General features: G+C 40.8%; 1 protein-coding gene across 2 annotated transcripts in view; it reads left to right on the forward strand.

Annotated features, from left to right (window-relative positions):
* The window catches only part of NELL1 (neural EGFL like 1), an 818389-nt gene that overhangs the window by 582452 nt on the left and 210620 nt on the right, over positions 1 to 25317 (forward strand). For both annotated transcript variants that reach the window (XM_057317500.1, XM_048217676.2), the window contains exon 15: positions 21598 to 21693. In XM_057317500.1, coding sequence (XP_057173483.1) covers positions 21598 to 21693 — 96 coding nt within the window. The remainder of the gene's footprint in view (positions 1 to 21597; positions 21694 to 25317) is intronic.

Genomic DNA, 25317 nt, shown 5'->3' on the forward strand with positions numbered 1-25317 from the left:
TGAAATTTGGTGTAGAAACAATAGTATTGCATGCTGTGTATTTGGTTGTGTAAACCCAGACAGCAAACTCACCTGAACTCTGCTGAATGGCACTCGGCTGGTCTAGACCTTTCATGACAGCTTTTTTGTGTTTTGGGGTTTTTTTGGTTGGTTGGTTTTTGCCCCCTATTGAGAAACTCCAAAGTCTCTTCTGTGTATATAACATAAAATGAAAAGCCCTGGCACCTAGCAGTAAGCCTGGTACAGTGGCAGCCATGAGGGAATACAGCCTAATAGAGACTTGGAAGTCAGAAGACCCAAAATTAAAATTTCCACCTGTTCCACCTACTATGTGCTTTGAGTGTGAGTCAGGTTCTATCCAGAGCATCAGTTTTCTTACCTCTACAATGGGGACAATGCCTGACTGCCTCATCACAGTGATTCGGTGAATTTCAAAGCAATTTTTGGCTGTGAAAATGCTGTGTAAGGATGGTTGTCGTATTATGAACACCTCAGTAATTCTGCTTCTCCAGGGAATGATGATGTGTCAACTGTAAGTGAATTTTCTTTGTAATTTAATCTGTTAAGTGCCAGAAGTTTAATTTTAACAATTTTTATGGAAGTATTTCTCAAAGAATGCACAATGAGCTAACTGCTTTATTAGACCAAATAGTTGATGCAAATTTAACTTATTTGTTGTTCACAATTAACATTGGGAATTACGCATCTGTTATCCATGTTGTCTCTCTAAGTGCTGCTGGCTCTGGTATTTCTCTGTGATTGGGCTCTGACTTCAGAAGTAGCTTGGCTTTTGCCTTCCAGAAAATCCCAGTTTGCCACTTTGTTCATTTGGGCAATTTGCTTCTTTCCATGAAGGGGGAGTGCAGACTTGGAGAATTACTGAAATAATGTTATAGTTGGAAGGAACACCTCAATACCATTGAGTTCCAAGCTCTTCTTAAAAAGAAGTAAAATGAGATCCCAAGACTTTAATGACTTGATCAGAATCACAGAGAAAATGATTATCCTCAAAACTTATCCTCAATCCCTGATCTCCTGACAACATTAACAGTAACAGACTTATATAGAACTTTACAGTTAAGAAAGCATTTGCACATCCATGTCTTATTGGGACCTCTCTGAAACCCTGGGAGGTTGACAGGGTAGGGAGTCATTCCCTGTGTTTCATAAGTGCTAAGGCCACCTGTTGGTATGTGATCAGGAAGAGATACTGGGGACATGAACACATACCTTCTGACCCCGGGTCCTAGTTTTATTGAAAGCCATCGTATTTCACACTACTGAACTGTTTCCCGCCTACTCTAGCTTGCAGTTTCAATGCTGCATGACATCTGGGGCGGTGTGGGTTTGCTGACTACTCAGTGATCTTCTTCAAAGAGATGTCTTCTCCCAGTGAGTTCCTCATGTTTCAGAGCAGTTTCTTCAGTGTGGCTGGTGGTGTGCTCTGAACTGTTCCCAGTGCCTCAAACCTTACCTGGAAGGTCCGTACTACTGGCAATAGCAATCACAGGCACCTTGATAGCACATCAGTTTATCTGCTTAAACTCACAGTCTGCTTCTGCCTCTTTGCTCGTCTCCTGTACTTTAGGTCCCACCAATACTGAGTTAGTTAAAGTCCCCAATACTTGGAAGCCCGTTTTTTGCTGTGTTAGTAAGAAATAGATCAGAGGTGATACTAACCCAACCCAAACTGGCTCAAGCATACCAGGGAATTTATTGGCTCATTAAACTGACAACACAAGGATAGAAAAGGCATTGCTGGACTTGAGGTTTCCAGATTAATATAAAGAAAACCGCTCTTTCTCCCCATTCCTTCAGTCTAAATTTTTCTGTTAAATTTTTTTTCTCAGGCAGCTCTCATGTAGAAGGAAAGATGACCGCTGGCAGTTCTAGACTCCTCTCAGTTAAGCAATTCCATTGAAATGAGAGTACTTCCTACTACCCCCAACCCCACAATAGCGTAAAGAAAATGTTCTCTTTGAATTGGCTTAGTTATATATGTCCATTCTTAGAACAGGACATGCAGCGAACTCAACCCAAGCCACAAGAACTAAGAGCGGGGATACAAGGGATTTTGGAAATTAAAATAATACGTGTGCTAACCGTCAATGGAGAATAGATGCTGGACAGGTAAAAGCAAAACGATATTCACTACATGCATTAAAATGCCTTGCTCCGTCTTATTCACCTAAAAAATTCCTATTTATCCTTCCACATCCTACTCACAAGAATATTCTAGGCAAAGGGAATAACAAATGAAAAGACCCTGACTTGGGAAAGAACTTGGCTTGTTTAAGGAATAGAATCATAAGAAGATATTCACCAAAGATGCTATTTCTCCCAAGATATTCAGTTTTAACTTTTAACAGAATTCTAGACGCACATAACGTTAAACGCTGAGTCATTATTGTTAACAAGAAATTTCTATCCATTTACGCTCTCTTCTCAGGAGTTTTGAGCTAAGGAGCACCTGGGTGGCATAGTCGGTTGAGTGCCCAACTCTTGGTTTTGGCTCAGGTCGTGACCTCAGGGTTGTGAGATCCAGCCCTGCCTTGGGCTCAGCACAGAGTCTGCATGGAGCACTCTCTCTCTCAATGTCTCTCTCTCTCTCTCTCTCAAATAAATAAATAAATAAATAAATAAATAAATTTGGGGCACCTGGTCATGATCTCAGGGTGGTGAGATTGAGCCCTCAATCAGCTTCCATGTTCAGTGGGGAGTCTGCTTGAGATTCTCTTTCTCCCTCTGCTCCTCCTCCCTCTGCACTCTCTCTCTTTCTTTTAATTTAATTAATTAATTTTTAAAAGGGAAGATTTGAGCTGAGCTAAGCCCATGTTTTTCCAGGCAGAGTTCTGGGAGCCCGAGTGTAGCCTGTTTACCAGGTGCTTTACATTGCCAGTGATGGTTGGTGGAGCCTATGGAATAAGACGTGTCTGGAAGGAGTACCCAGGTTGTACTTTGGATAATTAGTCCAGAGGAAGGTTTACCTCTTAAGAGCTGGAAAGAGAGTGGAGGACACAGCTTGCAACCTGAGCAGGTAGATACAACAGGATGTGGCTGAGCATGAGGTACTGAAATGACCCGCTATGGCTGGGAGATCAGGGCAAAGAGAAGTACAGCTGTGCAAGTTGGGTAGAAATGTCTCCAGAGAGTCATCTTTCTGCTTATAGTAAGATCTTTTTCCTTCGATGGCATCATTAAGGTAACATTGAGGTAGAAACATGACCAACTTTGGTTCTGTTTCTTCAGTATGATGAAGACTGTCGACATGAAATACAAAAACAAGGTAGTAGGGGTTAAAACAGAGAAAGTTCTTTGTACTTGTCATCCTTCCAGTCATTAGACACACGCTGTCCATTTATCTAATGTATAGCAGGCCCTGTTCTGGGCACTGGGAGAAATACACAAATGAGGATTTCAGGGCTCTTGTTCCTTTGTAAGCTTGGGTAGTGGTAAATTACATATAAACCAGTCCTTTGAAAACAATGTGAGAGGCACTCCACCACTCAAGAGCTATGTAAATTTGAAAGGTCTTTGTCCTCTTTAACTCTCTATTTCCTTGTTTATAAAGTTGAAATAATACACCTACCTTACGGCATTTTCAGGTGCGATTAAAAGAGATAAACAGTGTTAAATGATTAAGGCACTATCTGGGTATAGTAAATGTGCAGTACTTTTTCAAAGGGCTATGATTACAGCAAAGATTCAGGGTAACAAGGTGGAAGAAATAGCTGGGCCTGGAAAGTTCCTATATAAGGGATGCCATTTGAACTGGGTCTTGAAGGATGAATTGGTAAGTGAGGGAAGGGCATTACAAGGTGGAGAATCATGTGAAATACTAGAATATTCTAGGGGATTTTTGTTTATGGTAGAATTAGGTAAAACATCTTGAGAAATACTGGGGGGGAAAAAAACTTTAGGAAATCAGAGTAGAATCAGATTATGACCGCTTCATGTAGCACTCCAAGTCTTCCAAGAAGACTTCTGTGGATGATAATGAGTCTTCGTAAGTGTTCAGGCAGAGTGAGGTACTTGGAAATGATCTGTGTCTAAACAAGTACCAGTGAAATGGGGAGGAGAGGACACAAGGACACGGTGACTGTGTGCGTATGGAATGATGGAGGGTGATATTCATTTGGACCCACAATTCTTAGATGAGTTTTGAAAGAATACAGCAGGAAGAACCCAGTGTTTCTGCTTTCAGAGCAGAAGGTATACGTGCGATGCTGTAGAGGACTGTAATTGGTGAAATTTACCACTCATCAATGATGATTTTTTTAAATGGAAATTGGCGGCATTGACACATCTGAGAATAGTCAGCCTATCCATTGTCTGTAGACTTGCAGGGAAAGGTAACTCACCAGCACCTGCTTGAGTCTATTTGGCAAGTATTGGCTGCATTGACCTTCGTTTTATCAGCATGAGAAACTGTTCAGTGAATGCACTACATTCAGAAAAGAGGTTGCTGGGGGGCGCCTGGGTGGCACAGCGGTTAAGCGGCTGCCTTCGGCTCAGGGCGTGATCCTGGCGTTATGGGATCGAGCCCCACATCAGGCTCCTCCGCAGTGAGCCTGCTTCTTCCTCTCCCATTCCCCCTGCTTGTGTTCCCTCTCTCGCTGGCTGTCTCTATCTCTGTCAAATAAATAAAATCTTCAAAAAAAAAAAAAAAAAGAAAAAGAAAAGAGGTTGCTGGAACCCCTAGAAATGGCTTTGACATTGCATGTTGTTCTGGTTATTGTTGTTTTTATCCACAATGCTTTGTCTCACTCTGAAATTCTTTGGGGGGGAAAAAAACCCCAGAACTTTATTGTATTTGCTTAGGAAAATATTTCCCCTTTGATTTAACAGCGACCCAAGGTATAGACTGATTTTGATCCTTTGAGTTTGGGAACATATGTATTAGATGATAGAGGTACTTCTTTTGTGTTCGCTGCTTTGTAAGGCTACAGGGTAGGTCTGAGCCAATGACTGTCACAGTGAAGCTTGATGCTCTACCGTAGTCAGCATCAGTCTGAGCCCCTACACGGTCATTGCAGCCTCAGTATCTATCTGGTATTACTGATTACAGTAATGCTCTATGAAACCAATAAGATGATTTGGCCTTGCATTAGATGCTTTACAGTCTGCTAGATGATAATCAGTAGCATTTTCTCTATGGCTCTTGAAATAAGACCATCCTTTTACTTGCTGCCTCTGTATAGCCATAGGAAGTCTGATAGATAGTGGGATATCTCAGCAGTCATGCCCAGGAGTTTGCTCCCATGAGCTCAGGACACTCCTCGTCTGAGAGACTGGATCCCCTCTATCTTCCCTCTCTGTGTTCTTCTCATCTTCATGTTCAGAAACGTCCTCAGCCCTCTACACCCTGCTTCTCATCTTTGGCATGGCTTCTGTTGTGTAGCCACTCTCTGCTTCTCTCCTTCCCTTTCTTTCCTGTCTCCTACTTCTCAGGTTCTCAGCTTTCATATCTAGTGATCATCAATTCCTTTTTCCTAAGTTGAGACACAATCAAAAGCTCACTTTGGGTTGATAATCTCATTCACGTCACCTGGCTACCTTTTCTCTTGTGCTTACTGCTTTGAAACTATTTTCTCACTCTGGTAATTTCTTGAGTATGACTATTGGATAAAGTGTCATTCTGGATGTTGAAGGGTCCTGATTCCACTCTCAAAAAATAGCAAGCAGAAAATGAAACACCGTGAATGGCTGATGAATGAAGGATGGGGCGCCTGGGTGGCTCAGTCAGTTAAGCCTCTACCTTCAGCTCAGGTCATGATCTTATGTCCAGGAATCTAGCTCCGGTCAGACTCTCTGATCAGCAGGGAGTCTGTTTCTCCCTCTCCCTCCCCCTCCCCACACTTGTGATTTCTCTCTCTCTCGCTCTCTCACTCAAATAAATAAAATCTTAAAAAAAAAAATGGAAATGATTTAACTGATGATTTAAATGGTGTAAGTGTTGAGGTAGACTTTATAGATTTTTTTTTTTAGATTTTAGTGTCTTCTTTAAGCCTCTCCTTCCTTATTTATAAAGCTGAAATAATACACCTACCTTACAGCATTTTGAAGACAACTAATATTGAACAAATGCCTCTGTTCCTGTGGTTAAGAATTCTTCTCTGGCACCTGGGCGGCTCGGATGGTTAAGTGCCTGCCTTTGGCTCAGGTCATGATCCCAGAGTCCTGGGATCCAGCCCCTTGTCAGGTTCCTACTGAGTGGGGAGTCTGCTTTTCCCTCTTCCTATGCCCCCTCCGCACTTGTGCATGTGCGCTCTCTCAAATAAATAAATCAAAACTTAAAAAAATTCTTCTCCATTGCTCAATGCGTAGGCGTATAATTCCATTTACCCTGTATTCCATTCTGTTGAAGAAGAAAATAGAAGTGAAAGCATTTGTAAAAGCCCAACATTAGATGCAAACACTTGAGTGTCTTCACCAGCAATAATAGGAAGTTTAAACAGCCTGGTGATACTCAGCTAAATTGTTTGCTGGTTTTAGAAGTCTACTCTGTGGTTTGTAATTTATTTATTCAATAGGGAACGATTGAGTATGTATTATATAGGAACTGCGCTTGGAACTAGAGACAGAGAGATGAAAGACATATTTGCTTGAGAAGCTCAAATCTATTAGGACGAACATATTAGCAAGAAGGCAGTTAGAGGACAGTATGGTAAGTGCTATGATGCAATGCACCACCCGTCCTCTGGAGGAATCAAACAGGAGACTTATAGTGGGTTCAATAGTGGCCCCTAAAAGATATTCTAAGCCCCCCCCCATAGTACCTGTGAATGTGACCTCTGGAAATAAGGTCTTTGCAGATCTAGTTCAGGATCTCGAGGTGATGCCATGCTGGATTTAGCATGAGCTCTAAATCCAGTGTTTGGTGTCATTATATGAGAGAAATGTGACTCCTTTTCCCATGGGGAAAGGCTTATAAAGATGAAGGCAGAGATGGGACTTAGCTTCCGATCACCCAGAATTTCTGGCAGCCAACAGGAGCTAAGGAGAGGCACGGAACGTATTCTCCCTCAGAGCCTTTGGAAGAAACGAATCCTGCCAACACCTTGATTTCAGACTGAGGAAAGAGAATTTTTTGTGTTTGTTGGAACTTACCAGGTCAGTGGTAATTTGCTATGGCAGTCCTAGGAAACTAATATGGGCATCTAACCTAGATGGGGGTAGGAAAGGGACATCTATTATAAAATGATTCCCAGTTCAGGATACCTTTCAGCTGAGATTTAGAGGCCAACTAGGAGTCACCGATTTATCAATGGGGAAAAGAATTCCACGCAGAGAAAATACATAAATGTAGCTCATGTTATTGCCAGGAAAAAAAACTTCTCTAATTCCTGATTCTGTAAAAGGGCAAAAGACATGCTGCTTACCCAGTTCTGTCTCCTTTGGGCAAGGATCTTGCCTTTGCTCTGCAGAATCTACTTGGGTCATAGATGACTGGGGGAGTCGTTGACCGCTCTCACACCTTGACTTCTGTTGCACTGGTCAAGGGGACCATCCATTTCACATCTGACTTACTGTGATAGCTTTCTAACCAGTCTGTCTGCTTTCACCATTGCTTGTCCAATCCCATGGTCTGTTTTCTTCAACACAGCAGTTAGAAAGATCTTATTAAAACCTAAATGACATAGGACACTCTTGAGCATAAAATGTTCCAGTGCTCTTTATTTCATTCAGTGTGAAAAAACAAAGTCTTTAAATATCCTAAAGACCCTGGAACTGATGTTCCTGGAGTCTTCTGTTGTGATCTGTGTTTCAGTCGCTGACTCACCTGGCCTCCTTGCAATTCCTGGACATACTAGGTACGATCCCATGTCAGGGTCTTTGCACCAAGCTGTTCCCTTTGCCCTAAATGCTTATCACCTCCATCATCTGCCTGGCCTGCTCTCTCTCTCCCTCTACGTGTCTGTCCATATATCAATCCATTAGGCCTCATGGCTACCGTAAGTGTAAATAGTAACCCCTCCCCTAGTGCTGTTTATCTTCCTTATTTACCCCATAGAACTTACTATCATCTGACTTTTTGTACTATTGTTTAATGTTTTCTTTCTCTCCACTAAAAGATAAGCTTCATAAGATGAGGGACATTTTCTGCTCTGATCTACGTGAAGGGCCTAACAGGGTACTTGGTGCATTATAGAATCTCAACTGATAGTTTTCGAAAGAATAGATGAACAATTTTTATATTTTTTTTTAACTAAGAACTTCATAAAAGAAATGAAAACTTTTGAGATTTGCTGAACTCATGCTTTCTTAAAATAAATTTTCAACATAACATTATAAAGAAATTACTAAGGCCTGCTGTGGGTTCTAATATTAATCTGGTGTTCCTTCCCACTAAAAAAACCAAACAAATGAACAAAAAAAAAATGAGGCATGATTCTTAATCATTCTTAATCAAATCTACTTAATAGTAGATTTGATCCGTTTGGGAACCTGCTCAGTGGTGTTCTGGTCCCTTGTAGGCTCGTTTCTGTTGCAAAGTACTTTTTTTTTACTTGAGCTTCCTCCTCCTCACTGACGCAAGGAGGAACATTTGAGGCCCAAATGTTATGGAACGATTTCCGTGGGAAGCTTCGCATCTCTCCTGTGTACCCCGCACGCACACCAGCCGGGGCTGTGAGAGGCCATCTTTCCGTCCCTCCGGCCCGGGTCCTCTCGAACTGTTGTTTCTCTCCTGAGATCGTAGTAACTGGGCGGATTCAGCATCCGTGCACACTGTGGCTAGGGGAGAGCGATTTGAAAGTTCTCTCCGTGAGAGGATTCCCTTCCAGCTGAGAGTCTGAGCTGGGCAGGGAGATGGACATCATGGAAACTCCCGTACAGCGCCCTCAGGAAACAGTGGGGCAGCTTGCCTAATCCCTGCATGGTCAGTATCGTGCAGGTGCCCCAGATGGATATGCAAGCGAAGAACACCGGGTGGGAGAAGGCTGCTGGTGACAAGTGGCGGGAGCATTCTGCAGAGGGAGGCAATGCACAGGCTCTATGCCGCTGGCCGTCATATTTACCCTGTCACCCTCACCCCAGCTTGCAGAAAAGGTAGTCCTGTTTCCTCTCACAGGTGGGCAAACAGAGGCTCAGAGAAGGTTAGTCACTTGCTGAAGGTCACACAGCTAGTGATGTAATCCAGGCTTCTCTGATTCCAGGGACTGTGCTCTTTTACCTCCACTGTGCTGCTATAAATTAGAAATACATTCTGGGGGACTTGAGCCTAGATATTTCAAAAATAACATTAGCTCAGGAATGAGGGCAGCTCATGCTGTAGGTGATATATAGCTAAACATCTAGAAAGACAGATAACCAGGCAGTGGCGAAGGCTCGAGGCCCGGCGGGTATGTGCAGCACGAGCCCAGCCATTAATCAGACAAGCTCACTTAAGAGGACCCTGGCTTTTGACTTTGAAGGCAACCAAAGAAAGGTCAAATATATGTTTTTGAATCCTCCAGCAAGCAGGGCTCTTAGGAATGCTTTGCATTCTGCAACATGATAATTAATAGTTCTAATTCTGACTTTCTTGCTTTGGGACCTTGAAGCACGAAAATGAAAAATAGCACCCCTTCCACAAAATGCAAACAACAGCCTGGTAACGCTGTGAGTGAGGGTCCCATTTACCTTTAGTTGCCCATGTCAGTGTCTTTTTCCCTAGGTGGGTTTCTCCTCTGTGTATGTAAGTATATAACTAACGATAATAACGTTGAGAATTATTAATATCCTTTGAGCACCTGGCTCTCAGCGCTTGACCTGCAGTCATCTTACCCCTCACAACAACCGTATAAAGAAGGTGCTGCTTTAATTTCCCATTCTGTCATGAGGAAAATGATGTTTGCAGATGTTTCTCCATAAGCTCTGGGTTACACAGCTAGAAAAAGACCTGAGATTTGCACCCCGGCAGGCTGTGTCCCGGAGCCCGTCATCTGACCGTCAAGGTGTCTGTGTTAGGTATTGAAAGGATGGGGATAGGGAGAGCAGTGTTTGCTGCTGTTTGACCGCTAAGACAGTTCTTCTTCTTCCTCCCTCCTTTTTCTCATCTTTCCTTCCTCCCTTATTTCTACCCTCTTTCCTTCCCCTCCCCGCTCACTCCTTCAAGAAGCCAAACAAGCTTTCTCCCACTGGGAGAAGTTGGCATCACTTCTCAGGTGCTGATGCTGTGTCAGAATCCCAGGGCCTGGGATTCTCAGTCTCTGCCTCGTAATTGACTTTTTCTTGGCCAAGTCATTGAGCGTCTCTCCTCTCTGTGTCCCCATTCATTACAGAATGAAGGCACCATTACAAATTGCCTTTTAAGATTCTTGTGCAGAACTTTTTCAACAAAAGCACAAAATGCTTTACGAATCTGAGAAATTGCTCCGATTTCATGCTGGAGGTAGGTAGGAAATGGAAAAGCCCTCTCAGGAACTCTGGTCCACCCAAATGACCCAGCTACTATCCCCGCAGCCTGGATTCATATCTCACTCAAGATTTAACTCCATGTGGTTATATAAAATCACAGAATGCTTTTCCCTGGGAGAGCTTGCTGGAATTTATTTCTTAAACGTCTCCAGACTGTGACCTCCCAGGGTAATCCATGTCTTGGCTCCAATATGGCCGTGCAGCAGGAAACCTTCTGACCCCCTCACCCGGCATTCTCCTCAGCTGCTTTCCACGGAGAGCACTTTCATGCTTCTATTTCTTAGCGCTCCTGTAAATGCAGAGCACCAAATTACGACTGCTTTCAGAGTTTTTGTTGCAAAGATACTCTTTGACTGTTTGCCTTAGTTTTTGCATCGTAGGGGGTCCTTAACTAACTTCCTGAATTTTGCTTTTTGAATTTTGCACACCACCTCTTACTCTGTTCCTCCTCTTAGGTTTTTGTCTTAATCCCTCATTATTTAACTTGCTATTGATTCTAGTCCTCGACAAACTCTCAAACCCTGGCATTGATTTTTACACCAGTTAGGGAAGACCGACCACAAAGAATTTTCATATTTGGGGAGACATTGCTTCACTATGTTAATTCACCTGGAGAGAAAGAGACTGACAGTTTTAAGAGGAACTAACCATTATTGAGCACCTACTGTTTGTGGGCACTGTGACAAGTACTTGATATGCACTACTTATTTAATGCTGGTAATACCAGTATGCCCTAGGTTTTCCCATCGACTTAACGATACAGTTAAGGAATTTGATGTTTAATTAAGATTAAGCAGTATTTAATTAAGGTCCTGATAGTAATCCTTTTGTGATATATAAATGTAATAAATCAATACATTTTTCACCTTAAACTTACACAATGTTTTATATCAGTCATACCTTACCAAAGTTGAAGGTTGGGAATCAATCAGCTAATAAGGGCTGGAATCTAGATCTGTTTCCAGAGTCTTAACCATTCACCAGGCTGTAGGCTCTGCAGGAGAATTACCCAGGCACCTGTGTTTGGGTAATGTGTCAATGATTGACCCCTTTGTGCACAAAATCAGGGCCGAATATTCCTCATTCCCAAGTTTTTAGAGATATCCTGCAAAATTGCTCTTCCTTTTATATGTTTCATCCATTTCTACATTTCAGAAAACTCATGAAACTATTCATATTGAACATTTGAAGGTGCCTTCCTAGGCAAAAGCCACCAGTCTTACTCTGAATGAAATTGGAATTGCAGGAAAAGAAGACAATGTTGGCCATCCCTAATCCTTCCTAAGAGCTGGGACCCCAATAAGAAAGGCAGAGTGGGAGTGGCTCTTCAGTGAAATAGCCCAAAGCCTGGGTTATTCGAATGCCAGCTCCAGTCACCCCTTCTCCTTCCTCACGGTCTGTCCTCTAGCAAGCTCAGTCCTCCTTTGGTTCCACCAGTGGTGCTCCATGCCTCTGTCCTTCTGCCTGTGCTGTTCCTCCCCACCCCTGACTTGACCGTCCTTGGTCCCAACCTGCCTGGTTAGTCACTGTTTTTCTGATTCAGCTTAGGCTTCCACTGTTGTGTGGACCTCTCTTTGACCTTCTGGGAAGAAGCAGTCCTTTCCTTCTCTCTGCCTCCTTTGAGTTTGTGTAGGCAGTATTGCTGGGATCTGTAAAGCACTACATGATCTGTACAACCCACACCTCAGGGCTTTTGCACGTGCTGTAACCTCTGCTTGGTACACTTTTCTGCTTGATGGCTCATGCTTTCTTTCTCCGCTTGGGTCTTTACTCATACGTCACCTGCTCAGTGAGGCCTTCCATTACCCCCCTGTTTAATTGCAACCTTTCCCCCTGGCACAGCCCCCGCTCCCCTGCTCTCTTCTGTTTCTCGCTGTGTCACCTTTCATCTAACTTACTGTGTCACTTACACATCTGTTTTGTTGTTCTGTATCTTCTCCCACTAGAATGTAGACCCATAAGTTGAGATATTTTTATCCCTATTCTTTGTAATCCCTGGTTCTTGGAATAATCTTTGGCGCAGAGGGTGTTCAATAAGTAATTGTTGAATGACTGAAGGATTGTCTACCTTTTCTAGCCTTTGGCGCTGTTGGCATTTTGGGCTGGATACGTCCTTGCTTTGGGCTTGTCCTGTGCACGCAGGCTGCTCGGCAGCAGCATCCCTGGTCTCTACCCACGAGTACAGCCGCCAGTGGCTCTCCCCCGTTTAGGACAACTGAAAAGGTCTCCAGACATTGTCAAATATCCCCTGGGGAGGGGAGGATTGCCCTCAGGGAGAACCACTGTAATAGACTCACAGGTTCTGGAGGGCAGGGATCATCTCTTATTAGAGTATCTAGTGTCTTAATACATAATAGATGTTTGAGACATTTCTAAAACTGAATTGATCTGACTTGGTCAAATGTTTATCTCAAATTTCATGATACAGTTCATGACACAAAACTGTCTTATCAAATGTTGTTTTGTTTATATAATTTAATTTACAAGAAAATAGAGGTTTAGCATCACCAGAGTTCCAGATGACGTAGAGGAAGGAAGAATTGCCAAAAAAATATGGCCCTGGTCCTTAAGAATCTCACAGTCCAGTTAGAGAGGCATATATATAGCAAGGCCCCTCAAAAAAAAAAATGCAAAAGGATGCACTGTGTCTCCATTCAACCTGTGCCATTCCCATCTAATTTATCCTCTGTAACAGATTTTCCATGAAGACCCATATAGTGAATAATTTGACTTTCCAGACCAGAGGGCCTCTGTTACAACTACATCCACAGAAAATAGCAGCATTACAGACATTTTCTTATATCAGTGTTTCTAGAGCTAAGACCAAAATCTCAAGACTAATCTAAAAGTGACTGTACCCCCCCACACCGTCACGGAATGCTATGGACTAGAATAATACAGTGATTACCAAGGATGTATGAAATAAGGGCATAGTTTAAACTGCAGGTTTAGTGGGCTAGGGAAGCAAGTCATTGGATCGTAGCTATATTTTATAAATAATAGAGAACAGAGTACAATACAAGGCGATACGATGGAAGGCAATGTAATAGAAAATACCGAAATGCATTACACAGACTAAGAGTCAACCTTAGATTACTGGTTGTGTGTATGTCAACGTTTCTGATATAACTTATTTCTTACTATTTAGTGTAGTAAAAAAATATTAGCAAAGCATGATCTTAAACCAGATAACTAGAATGATGGACAGAATAAAAGAAAAGTCTGTATGCAGATGTCCAGGCAGTACATTACTGGGCCGGAAGGTCACTAACAAATCCGGGAAGTGGATGGGAAATAGGAAGATGGAGAGGATGGCTCACAGATTCTAAAATGCTCCTGCTTGCGTGCATGGCTTACTGCATTCTCTGCTACTGTTTGGTCTCTGACCTTGACGTGAGTTGTAAACGCTGGCTCATTTTCATCTTCTGTTCAGTACCTTTCTGCAGGACAAACCTTGACCTGAACTGTCCTTTTTCCTATGCTTCTCTACTTGGCAAAAATCCCATTCATCCTTCCAGAGCCAACTCAAATGCCAGCTCACTTGAAAGCTTTGCCCCAAGTCCACTAGGCAAAATTTATCATGTTCTCCTGCATGTTCTCTCAGCACTTTATTCATACTGCTACTGTAGTATGATGCTTGGTTTTATATGTGCCACTCTCTGTCACTAGATTGTGAACTTCCTGGGGATGGGGACCATCTCTCACCTAGTTGTAGATTTCTCCGTATCCAGCATGCCATCTGCACATGGTAGGTGGGAAGGCCCCAAGTGGATGGCTTAGAGAGGTGGTTGACATGGGACTCGAAACCCAGGCTACCACTTCATAGCATTGTGACCTTCAGCCTCTCTAAGGCAGCTTTCTCATCTGACAATGAGGATAGAATGACTAATGCACAGTGCTGCTGTTGTTAGCATAACATGGAATATTGTCTATAAAGTACATAATAGGTCTTCCAAAAATGGAATTCACCATTACTATTGTTAGTACTGTTGAAAAGGGGAGTGTAAAGGCCTATTGGAATTGTGGACACAAACACAGATGGTAAGTGATAGGGATGAAGGCGATTTAGGGGCAATAATTAAATATTAACTTACACAATATATTGTGTGCTTGAGACCAGAATGATATGAAAATTGAGAGTTGAAGACATCTGGATGTTTGGTTTTATGTATCAGACTAGCCACCTGGATGATTCTACTCTTACTTTTTCTCTGTATTTTAAACTGTTTTTTGAGGGGAGAAATTGAGAGGGGAGAAGTGGGGGGGGGAGGTTAAAATAACAGAATTTTGCTCCTGGAGACACCTAGTAGGCTTAAACTGTGTTAAGTTGGAACACACTTCGTCAGTCTCAACGCTATTGACATTTGGGGCCAGATAATTCTTTGTTATGCAGGGTCAACCTATGCATTGCAAGGTGTTTAACAACATCCCTGTCCTCTACCACCAATTGCCGTTAGCACACTGACCCCACCTGCCATCTTCTGACAACCAAAAATGTTTGAGGGGGTCTTTGATAGACACATAAACCAAAAAGCAAACATGGAGGTGATAACCCCGTTGTTACTGACAGAATGGAGTTGAAGAACATAAGTTTCATTCTGTAAGGCAAGGTCGTTTGCTAAGCATGAACACAGTATAAGGCCAACTTACCAACCACGTCCCAGGGAGGAAGGTGTCATTCAGGAGGTAAGGAAAATTCATTCCATCTGATGGCAGTTTACTCCCAAGAGAGATGCCAGGTGGCCATAGAGTTTTATTGAGCACAAATAGTTTTATATATTTCCTCCCCCATCCTTTTTGGATTTTAGGTGCGCATAATCACCTTAATTATAATCTTTGATTCAAGACATCCTGTAATCATCAGTCCATGTGGTCAGCTATCATTTATTTAGACACTTTGGTGGTTATTTTTAAATGATGTTATTCATATCTAGTAACAAATTATCCAGAACTAAATTAGAGATGTAACAGTTACATACTTCTATGCATATGGTGGTCCTCTGCCTAGTCTCCTGCTTCTCCCACCTGAGAATCATCATCCTGATACATATTCTGCCTACATTTACCAATAGAATTTAATTCCTTTACCTCCACAGGGCAGAGCGAGCAATGCTGGAAAGAGAGGTCAGAAATGAACTTAAGGAAAGCTTCCTCAAGGAAACCAGGAGGGAAGCAAAGGGTTTCCTTTTATCAGATGGTGCTGAGACTTGTATGTTCCCTTGTATTTTTGTCAGGATACAGGGTGTCCCTAGAAACTAAATATACGCCCATAAAACTTTAAGAGGATCCTGCAAAGTGTTTAGAACTTGAATGGTTGTGACTTTTTTTATTAGTGTAAAACTACTTTTGTCAAATTAAACACATGATGATGATACTGGGCACCTACAAACTGACATCTGCAAACCCACATTCTCATTTTGTTCCCCTTAATGCCCAAGTTTGTTGTTTCACATGCTGAGAATTTTTTAATGAAAAACAAGTAGTCTTTCTATGGATTAGTGCTCCCTCAATTTTGAGTTTTCTGATTTTATTTTCTTGCACAATGCAAAGAGTCCTTTCAAAAATAGAATAATACCATTTCAGAGTTGATCCAGTGAAACATCTCCCCCAGGATAGTACATTAATAACAAATGACAATGTGATGACAGATTCAGGTTTATAATTTCATTGTATATTTGTAATCTATTCAAACCATGCTTCAGAAATAGGAAAGTGGTTGACAAATTGCAACATACCCACGATGCCTGAGTTTTTTTTTTTGAGTTTGCAGAGGAGCTGTGGCTCCAAGTTCTACTGCAAACCACATGATACTACTAAACTCATCAAGTCAAGGAAGGAGTGACAATGAGCCCTCATTAAAGAATAAGCTCCACTGCACAGGGATCTTTTTCTGTCTAAGTCACTGCCACATCTCCAGAATGTAGCACAAAAACGGGTGTGTAATAGTATTGTCATTTGGAAAACCAGAATCCTGGTGGTAAATAACAGTCAAGTCTAGTTCTTGAGCACATTACACCTGCAGTGCCCTGTGCTGGGTGGTCTACTTTGGTAATTGAGTTTATCCTGCACAGCATGGGTGTTATTAGCATTATTGCTTTGTTCTTGAGAAAACTGAGGCCCACAGGAGTGAAATAATTTGCTGTAGGTGACACAGCCAATAAATATAGAGCAAGGATTTGAGCCATGTAGTTCTACTATCCTGTCTTCTCATAAACTAGAAAGACATGTAATGGTGACTTGGCTTCTTGTTTTGGTTATGCCATCAGCAGAGTAATGCTGCACAAAATTATAGGTCCCCTGAGTATCAGAATGGCTTTCTTGAAATGCTAGGTTGATAATTGGTCAAGAAGAACCAGATATAAATAATCTATTTATAACCTTTAGTCTCGGATGCCAGTGTAGTTTAACATCCTTTAAGGTATTCAAAGAACACTTGCATTAATCTTGATTTCAAGTAGTTTAAGTTTTGGGTGGCATGCTCCTTCTTTATTTGTTTTTGTGTTTTGTTTTTTAAATTACTTCATCATAATCTTTGAGGTTCAAGTAGGTAATGAATTTCTTTTTTATTCCAGATAAATTCTGTTAAAAATCATATGTGCCTGGATTTGGGCAATTGTGATGTGGCTCAGAAAAAATGGAGATGAGATAAGACATACATGAACTTGAAGAGCTCCCGACCCCCCTTTCTTCATGCCACATGTGCAATTAGGACATATATTTTTCTTTCAATGTATAGTCGGTTTCCTTAGCCCTTATAGAACTATTGAAAAAAGAATAAAGCTGCCCACGTAAATACTGGATTGCAGATTAACCTGCCCTATGACATATAAAGAAAAGGCAAGACTTTGTAGCCAAAGAAGTCTTTGCTTGAATCTTGACTCTACTGCTTTGCTACCTGTATGGCCTGAGATGGGGTACTTCATTTTTGAGCCCCAGTTTCACCTTTTCTGTAGAAGAAATAGTAAAACCTACCTAATAACACCACAATAAGGGCCATACTACTATTATTAGAAATTAAAGCACAAATAACAAGGAATGCCTTTGACCCATCCTTGGTGAAGCCAAACACCTTGTTGGATGGGTCTGTGTTGTTTAGGTGTTTGATGATTTGTTCTTGGTCCATGTTTCCCAGCCATAACATTATGGCTGTCAATCAAATTTATTTAACAAGATACTTCCTTAACACTATGTAGCACACACTATTTAAAGACCCTTATGAATATTAACTCATTTCATCCTCATAGCACCATATTTATTATGACATCTACGTTCTTAGAACATCACAAACATCTCATGCTTTCTTTACAAAATCTCATTTCTTCTTAAGAGTTGAGTATCACAATGCCGGATTTCGAGCTGTACTACAAAGCTGTGATCACAAAGACAGCATGGTACTGGCACAAAAACAGACACACAGACCAATGGAACGGAATAGAGAACCCAGAAATGGACCCTTGGCTCTTTGGGCAACTAATCTTTGATAAAGCAGGAAAAAACATCAGGTGGAAAAAAGACAGTCTCTTCAATAAATGGTGCTCGGAAAATTGGACAGCTACATGCAAAAGAATGAAACTTGACCACTCTCTCACACCATACACAAAAATAAACTCCAAATGGATGAAAGACCTCGATGTGAGACAGGAATCCATCAAAATTCTAGAGGAGAACATAGGCAGCAACCTCTACGACATCGGCCGAAGCAACCTTTTTCATGACACATCTCCAAAGGGAAGAGAAACGAAAGATAAAATGAACTTATGGGACTTCATCAAGATAAAAAGCTTCTGCACAGCCAAGGAAACAGTCAGAAAAACTAAGAGGCAGCCCACGGAATGGGAGAATATATTTGCAAATGACACTACAGATAAAAGACTGGTATCCAAGATCTACAAAGAACTTCTCAAACTCAATACGCAAGAAACAAATAAATCAAAAAATGGGCAGAAGATATGAACAGACACTTTTCCAATGAAGACATACAAATGGCTAACAGACACATGAAAAAATGTTCAAAATCATTAGCCGTCAGGGAAATTCAAATCAAAACCACACTGAGATACCACCTTATGCCAGTTAGAATGGCAAAAATAGACAAGGCAAGAAACAACAATTGTTGGAGAGGATGTGGAGAAAGGGGATCCCGCCTACATTGTTGGTGGGAATGCAAGTTGGTACAGCCACTCTGGAAAACAGTGTGGAGGTCCCTTAAAAAATTAAAAATTGAGCTACCCTATGACCCAGCCATTGCACTACTGGGTGTTTACCCCAAAGATACAGGCGTAGTGAAAAGAAGGGCCATATGCACCCCAATGTTCATAGCAGCATTGTCCACAATAGCTAAATCGTGGAAGGAGCCAAGATGCCTTTCAACAGATGACTGGATTAAGAAGTTGTGGGCCATATATACGATGGAATATTACTCAGCTATCAGAAAGAACGAATTCTCAACATTTGCTACAACATGGACGGCACTGGAGGAGATAATACTAAGTGAAATAAGTCAAGCAGAGAAAGACAACTATCATATGATTTCTCTCATCTATGGAACATAAGAAATAAGATGATCGGTAGGGGAAGAAAGGGATGAAGAAAGGGGGGTAATCAGAAGGGGGAATGAAACATGAGAGACTATGGACTATGAGAAACAAACTGAGGGCCTCAGAGGAGAGGGGGGTGGGGGAATGGGATAGACCGGTGATGGGTAGTAAGGAGGGCATGTATTGCATGGTGCACTGGGTGTTATATGCAACTAATGAGTCATCGAACTTTATATCGGAAACCGGGGATGTACTGTATGGTGACTAACATAATATAATAAAAAATCATTAAAGAAAAAAAAATAAAGTGCTACACAGCTAAAAAAAAATAAAAAAATAAGAAAAAAAAAGAGTTGAGTAAATCAGGAGCACACATGTATTATGAATCTGACCTATACCATCTGTGTGTATACATGTGTGTGTATCTGGATCACACATTCTTTATTTCACTAATGAAACCCAAGCTGAGCTTCTTGTTTCCAATCCCCTGTCTTCTTTTGGGGTCACTTGAAACTTTGCTGTACCAGTTTCCATCTGTCATTTTCAGCTTGCAAAAACACTTTATTTTATTTTATTTTTGGTTACCAACATTGATGCAGAGCTATATGTTAGATACCTTGAAATGGCAGTCATCAGAGCACAAATGTGTGACTTGGGGGGACAAAATTTGTACACATTTGTATGCACATATTTGTATACATATTGATTTTTGATGAACATACGAAGGCAGATGTTGTGTAAATGTTTTTTGCATAGTCTCAGGGTACTAAGATGCTGGAAAATGGGAAATGCTATTTGAATAGCAAGGTATACACTATCTGTCCTCTGGCAGACGCATGGGAGCTGACAATTAATTACTAAGCTACAGAATATTAAATTATCCAGGGGATAGGAGATGATGTGGAGAATGACAATATTGTGAGAAGTTCTATGTACCTGAACTAGTGTTGAACTATCCAAAGACGTGATGTAGCTTTTTAAAGTTAAACCCATATTATTTATGTGATGATGACAAAATATAACCATGGCATCTTTCCAGGGTGACATGTTTCTAATTGCAATTAAAAACGTTTGCTCACCTAGCTCTCATGTGAAAAAGAAACTCTGTGGTAACAAGTTGCAATCATCTTCATTAATGAGAAATTTTGCAGTTTTGGTACACTGAATTATTGGTTATCCTGCAAGGCTTGATAACAAATTATTTGGCATGGAAGTGTTGAGGAATTGTTAGAATAGAGTTTTCTGATCAGAATAATCTGCAAAATATAGGTGAATTCATTCAGCAACTATTTTTAAGCATCTACTGTGTTCTTGCGTTCTGAAATTGTGGTACAATGGCGAACAAGAACAATCCCAGTTACTTGTCCTGATGGGTCTTACGGTCCAGTGGATGAAACAAAAGATGGTAATCAATTACATGTAAGTGGACAAAGGTAGTTAGTACTGCAAAGGAGAGGTTCCCAGAACTATGCTGTGCTGGTGGGTAATAAGGGAATGTAACCTGGTCTCAGAAGACTAGCAGGGTAGCACTGAGATGGGGTTGGGATCATTTTTTGATGCTTATCAAAAGGCTTATCAGGGCTGCCTGGGTGGCTCAGTCATTAAGCGTTTGCCTTTGGCTCAGGGCATGATCCCAGAGTCCTGGGATTGAGCCCCGCTTCGGGCTCCTGTGCTGGGAGCCTGCTTCTTCCTCTCCCACTCCCCCTGCTGCCGTGTTCCCTCTCTCGCTGTGTGTTCCCTCTCTTGCTGGCTGTCTCTCTCTTTCTGTCAAATAAATAAATAAAATTAAAAAAAAAAGGCTTATCAAAGTCCATACCCTTTGAAACCCCATTTTCACAATGAAGCATTTCCCCCAAAGGAATAATTTGAGGTGTGTTAAGCATTTTAGCTATAAGGACAAGGCATTGTTTTATTATAGAATTGTTGAAAATATCTTAAATATTCAAAAGTAAGCGCTTAAATATATATTATCGGAAATTATATCGATTACCTGGGGTGCCTGGGTGGCTCAGTCAGTTAAGCATCCAGCTCTTGGTTTTGGCTCAGGTCATGATCTCAGGGTCGTGGGATCAAGCCCCAGGTCTGCCTCGTGCTCAGTGTGGAATCTGCTTGAGATTCTCTGTCTCCCTCTTCCCCTCCCCCTGCTCACATGTGCTCGAAAGAAGAAAGAAGAAAGAAAGAAAGAAAGAAAGAAAGAAAGAAAGAAAGAAAGAAAACCTTAAAAAATTATATTGACTACCCTAAATCTTTTAAAGTTATGGAAAATGTTTTATTATAATAAAAGATGCTATAAGAATAGTTACAAAATAGTATTTTAAATGCTTTTGCCTTTACCCCTACCCTGTCCTTTCTTGTTACTGAATTTATCCTATTTGATTTCATGTATATCAATAATCAGAATAACAGCACCAGTAATAGCTGCTCATACGAACACTTAGGACAAGCCAGCTGTGTGCAAAATATTATTTCAAATGATCTCATGTAAACCAGTGAAATAGGTGTAATATTTCTTTTTGTATATCAAGACTTTTAAATATGTTAACACAGGTATGTATGCTCTATGCACCAAAGAAAGAATTGTTTCAGTGTTCGCACTATTCACCATAAGTTTCCTTATACCATCTTATCTAAGAGAAATCTCTTCTTTTTTGTGTGACAGCGTTCTGCCAGGAGGGCTGCAGATATGGTGGCACATGTGTGGCTCCTAACAAATGCGTCTGTCCTTCTGGATTCACAGGAAGCCGCTGTGAGAAAGGTAACCTTGCCTGTTTTGTTCTTTGGGGGGGTAGGGAGTGAAGATAGAGAGAGTGACTTCCAGAGAGAATGGATCTGTCTCTCTGGGTATAGTGCTGCAGGATGGCTTGATATGTCATGTTTGGATGATGGATATACCTCTCCCAAAGTGGGTATCTTTTGATTACTGCATATTAGGCACCTTCCGTTTGAAAATAGGGCTTCTTTTGCTCTTCCTCCAGTGTGTCTAATTTAGCAAGGTCCAGTCTTTTCTCTGCGATAGTTTGCAGTGTGCATTTTTAGTGCTAATTAGAGATAAAGCCTCACGAACTGACCTGCCCCACTTATCATCTATTGGATAGCATCACACGCAACTATTGGAGTTTTAACAATCCGCTGCATCAACGAATCTAAATTAGAACCACATGCTCCTTGCGTAAAAGCATGTTAAATAACTCCAGCAGGTTTATTGGTGTGCTTGGAATTTTATTCTAATATTGGTTTATTACAAACATTATCCTTCATGGACCTGGTAATATAAGCCGATTAGTATTGGTAAGATTCCACTATGTGCCCCTTTCTATTTTCAGTAAATGTAGTGTTTACACTCGGTGCTATTTGGTGAGATCCAGCTCTGTCATTAATTGAAGGAGTCTTCCTACCTTTGTGTAAGTGAAATTTGACATTCAATGTGAGTGTGCCAGTGTTTGTAATCAACACAAGCAATGGGTCTATACCATATAAAACTAAATATTTCAGTGTATTTGTCCATGAGTTTTATTAGGGTAAAACCGCTGTACTGTATTTTTCTGAGAAGGGAAAAGCACACCTGACACTTACCATAGGACAGTAGAGAAAAGTGGAAATACGATGTTGTCATCATCATTCCTATTATTTGATGAAGGGGAGGATGTCTTCATCTAATGCCAAAGATCTAAGCAAAGCTCTTTTTTCCTTCGTGTTTAAAGGTTTCATTTTTTTAATAAGCCTATTTATTATGCCCCAAATTGTCCAACATATTACATTGTGCTGCCTGTATATTTAGAAGGCAGCCCGATCCTTTCAAAAACATGTCAAAATTCACATAAATTATTCAACAAGGAATTCAACAATGTGCATGCCATTGTTTCCATATTTTCTGATATTACCAACAAATCAAGTCACGTTTATTAAATAATATTAATCGGCTTATCCTTAAAAAGAGACCTGTAAAGGAGCCAAGTTCTGCCTCTGAGCAGCGTGAGAACATTACCACATGGAGCTGAAATATTCTTGCCAAAAGCAAAGAAACTTAATGGTAACTTAACACGCCTGCCTTTATTGCAGTACATTGGATTTTGATTAGGTTTTCTGAAATGAAAAAAAAATCTAAAGGTTTCGCCTTATTTCCGCTAGAATTGCTATGTTTCCCTAAAATGAGTATACAGGGATTCATGGGGACAGGATGGTGATGGTGATGTTGATCATGACGGATACTACTACTGATATACGATCTATCATGTACTAGTTCCGTCTCAGGCCTTGTAAATGAATGCTTTAATATTAACAACAAACGAGATTGATATCATTACTCCAGTTTTATACAGATGGCAAACTAAAGCTTTAGCCAGGTGAAGCAATCTTTGTAATGCTAACAGAGCCAGTATTAGAACTGAGAATAAAACGTAAGTTGCATTACACAAAGCCTGCGTTAGAAACCCTTGTGTGTGTTTCTCAAGGATAATACCTGGACTTCCTGTTAAAATCCAGATTCCTGCACTTCTGCCCCATACCTGGTGAATCAGAACGTCTGGGAAGAAGGGTCCCCAAATCTGTACTTTCACCAAGCACCTCATGTTGCCTGTTAGAAAGCAGTTGTTATATTATTATTGAGATACTTAACCAGAACTCCTGTGAAGTTCTCACTCTTTTTACCTTTTAAAGAATTAGGGGAGAGCATTGATCTTAGACCAGGGTCTGAGTCAGTGGCAGCTCAGGAAAAATTAATTGTGGTTTCTGATGGCTTGTTCAGTTGACCTCTGGCCTTTTCTCTGCTTAGTAAGTGGTTGGTTGAATCAGTGCTTACATTCTGGTCCATAATGTGGAGCACGAAAAATAGAGATAAAGGAGGAAATCAAGACCAGAGGGAAAAATAAAACAAGGCCTGGCAGGACATGGGTTCCTACCTAAATGTTACAAATATACATGTTGACTTTGAGGTTGAGAATTGCATTTTCTTGAATATGTGCACAGTTATTGTAAGGTTAAAAAAAAAAGTTTCTCCACTTGAGATGCTATCTCCCATCAGTAGGAAAGCCGTTCTCTTTGATACTAGCCAGTATTCTAATTCTGAAAGATTTTTTGTGAGTAGAATAAAGTACATATTTTCCAGTCAATTGTGTGCAAGGGCTGTAGATGAATTGTAGGAAAATACTGAAAACCTATGCCGTATCTTATCTGAATTACTTTGTCATGTTGATCATTAGTAATAAACATTAAATAATTCTGTTTTCCATTGAATAGTGATGTTGGATGCCTTGAGTCTCAGGGTACAAGGGAAAAATGCAAATGCATTATGAATGTCTCATAGCATGATTAGACTAAATCTTTTGTTTCTTTCAATTTTAGGGCTAAATGGTCTCATTTGAGCTATATGGAATTCACTTATGTTTAGTCTCAAAATGTTTCCTGTGGTCCCCATGGTTATTGGTTTTATCCGTTGTGATATTCAGCCTTTCAGAATACAAGCACATTTAGTTAAATAATTGAAATCATTTAGTAAAGAAAATGCCTATCTAGAATTTAATGATGGTAAAACACCCACCTGTGTTTGGTATAGAACACAAAGATGAATAACTCTGCATTTATTTTATATTGAGAGATTTTAGTAAATGTAAACTTTTCATAATCCCACTCAAGATAAACAAAATTTAACCCCCTTGGTTTCTGGACAGTGCGTTATGTTGGCTCTTCTCTGTGCCCTTACCTTTGATTTGGTTTCACCATAAACATTGAGATGTGTAATGAGAGAGAAGAGTGAAGAATGAGAGGAGTAGTTTTGCTACTTTTAGGATAGAAAGGGCTGCTGGAGAAAGCTTTCTTGTTGACCTAAGAATGCTAACAGGACATCATGCCACACTGACATAATGTAGCCAAACATAAGACAAAATGAAACAACACAAGAGACTTTTCAAATGTGAAATCAAAGAGCTACACTAAATCCAAAAGTAGGTTACCTACCGTAAAACAGAGCACCATCTTTTGGGAACTGAATGAGATTAAGTTTTCTACTTAGCATTAAGCAAATCTGCAAGCAAGAACAAGTCGAGATTACATACAAGGTATCAACCTGTGTGTAATTAAGGGTTTCTTAACCTTGACAGTATTGACCTTGTGGCAGATAATTCTTTGTTGTAGAGGGCTGTCCTGTGCTAGGATTTGAAGCAACATCACTGGACTCTATACCCACTAAATACCATTAGCTGTGTCATCCCCAGTCATGACAAGCAGAAATGTCTCTTGATATTGCCAAATAGTCTCAGGGAGGCAGAATTAATTCCTGTGGTCAACACTGGGTTTAAATTAGCATTTAAAAAGTCTTTTACAAAAATGGTATGTGTGTATATATGTGTGAGTGTATATGTATGTGTGTGTGTTTATGTGTGTG

The sequence above is a fragment of the Ursus arctos genome, unplaced genomic scaffold, assembly GCF_023065955.2.
Source record: "Ursus arctos isolate Adak ecotype North America unplaced genomic scaffold, UrsArc2.0 scaffold_23, whole genome shotgun sequence".
In the NCBI taxonomy this organism is placed as follows: domain Eukaryota; kingdom Metazoa; phylum Chordata; class Mammalia; order Carnivora; family Ursidae; genus Ursus; species Ursus arctos.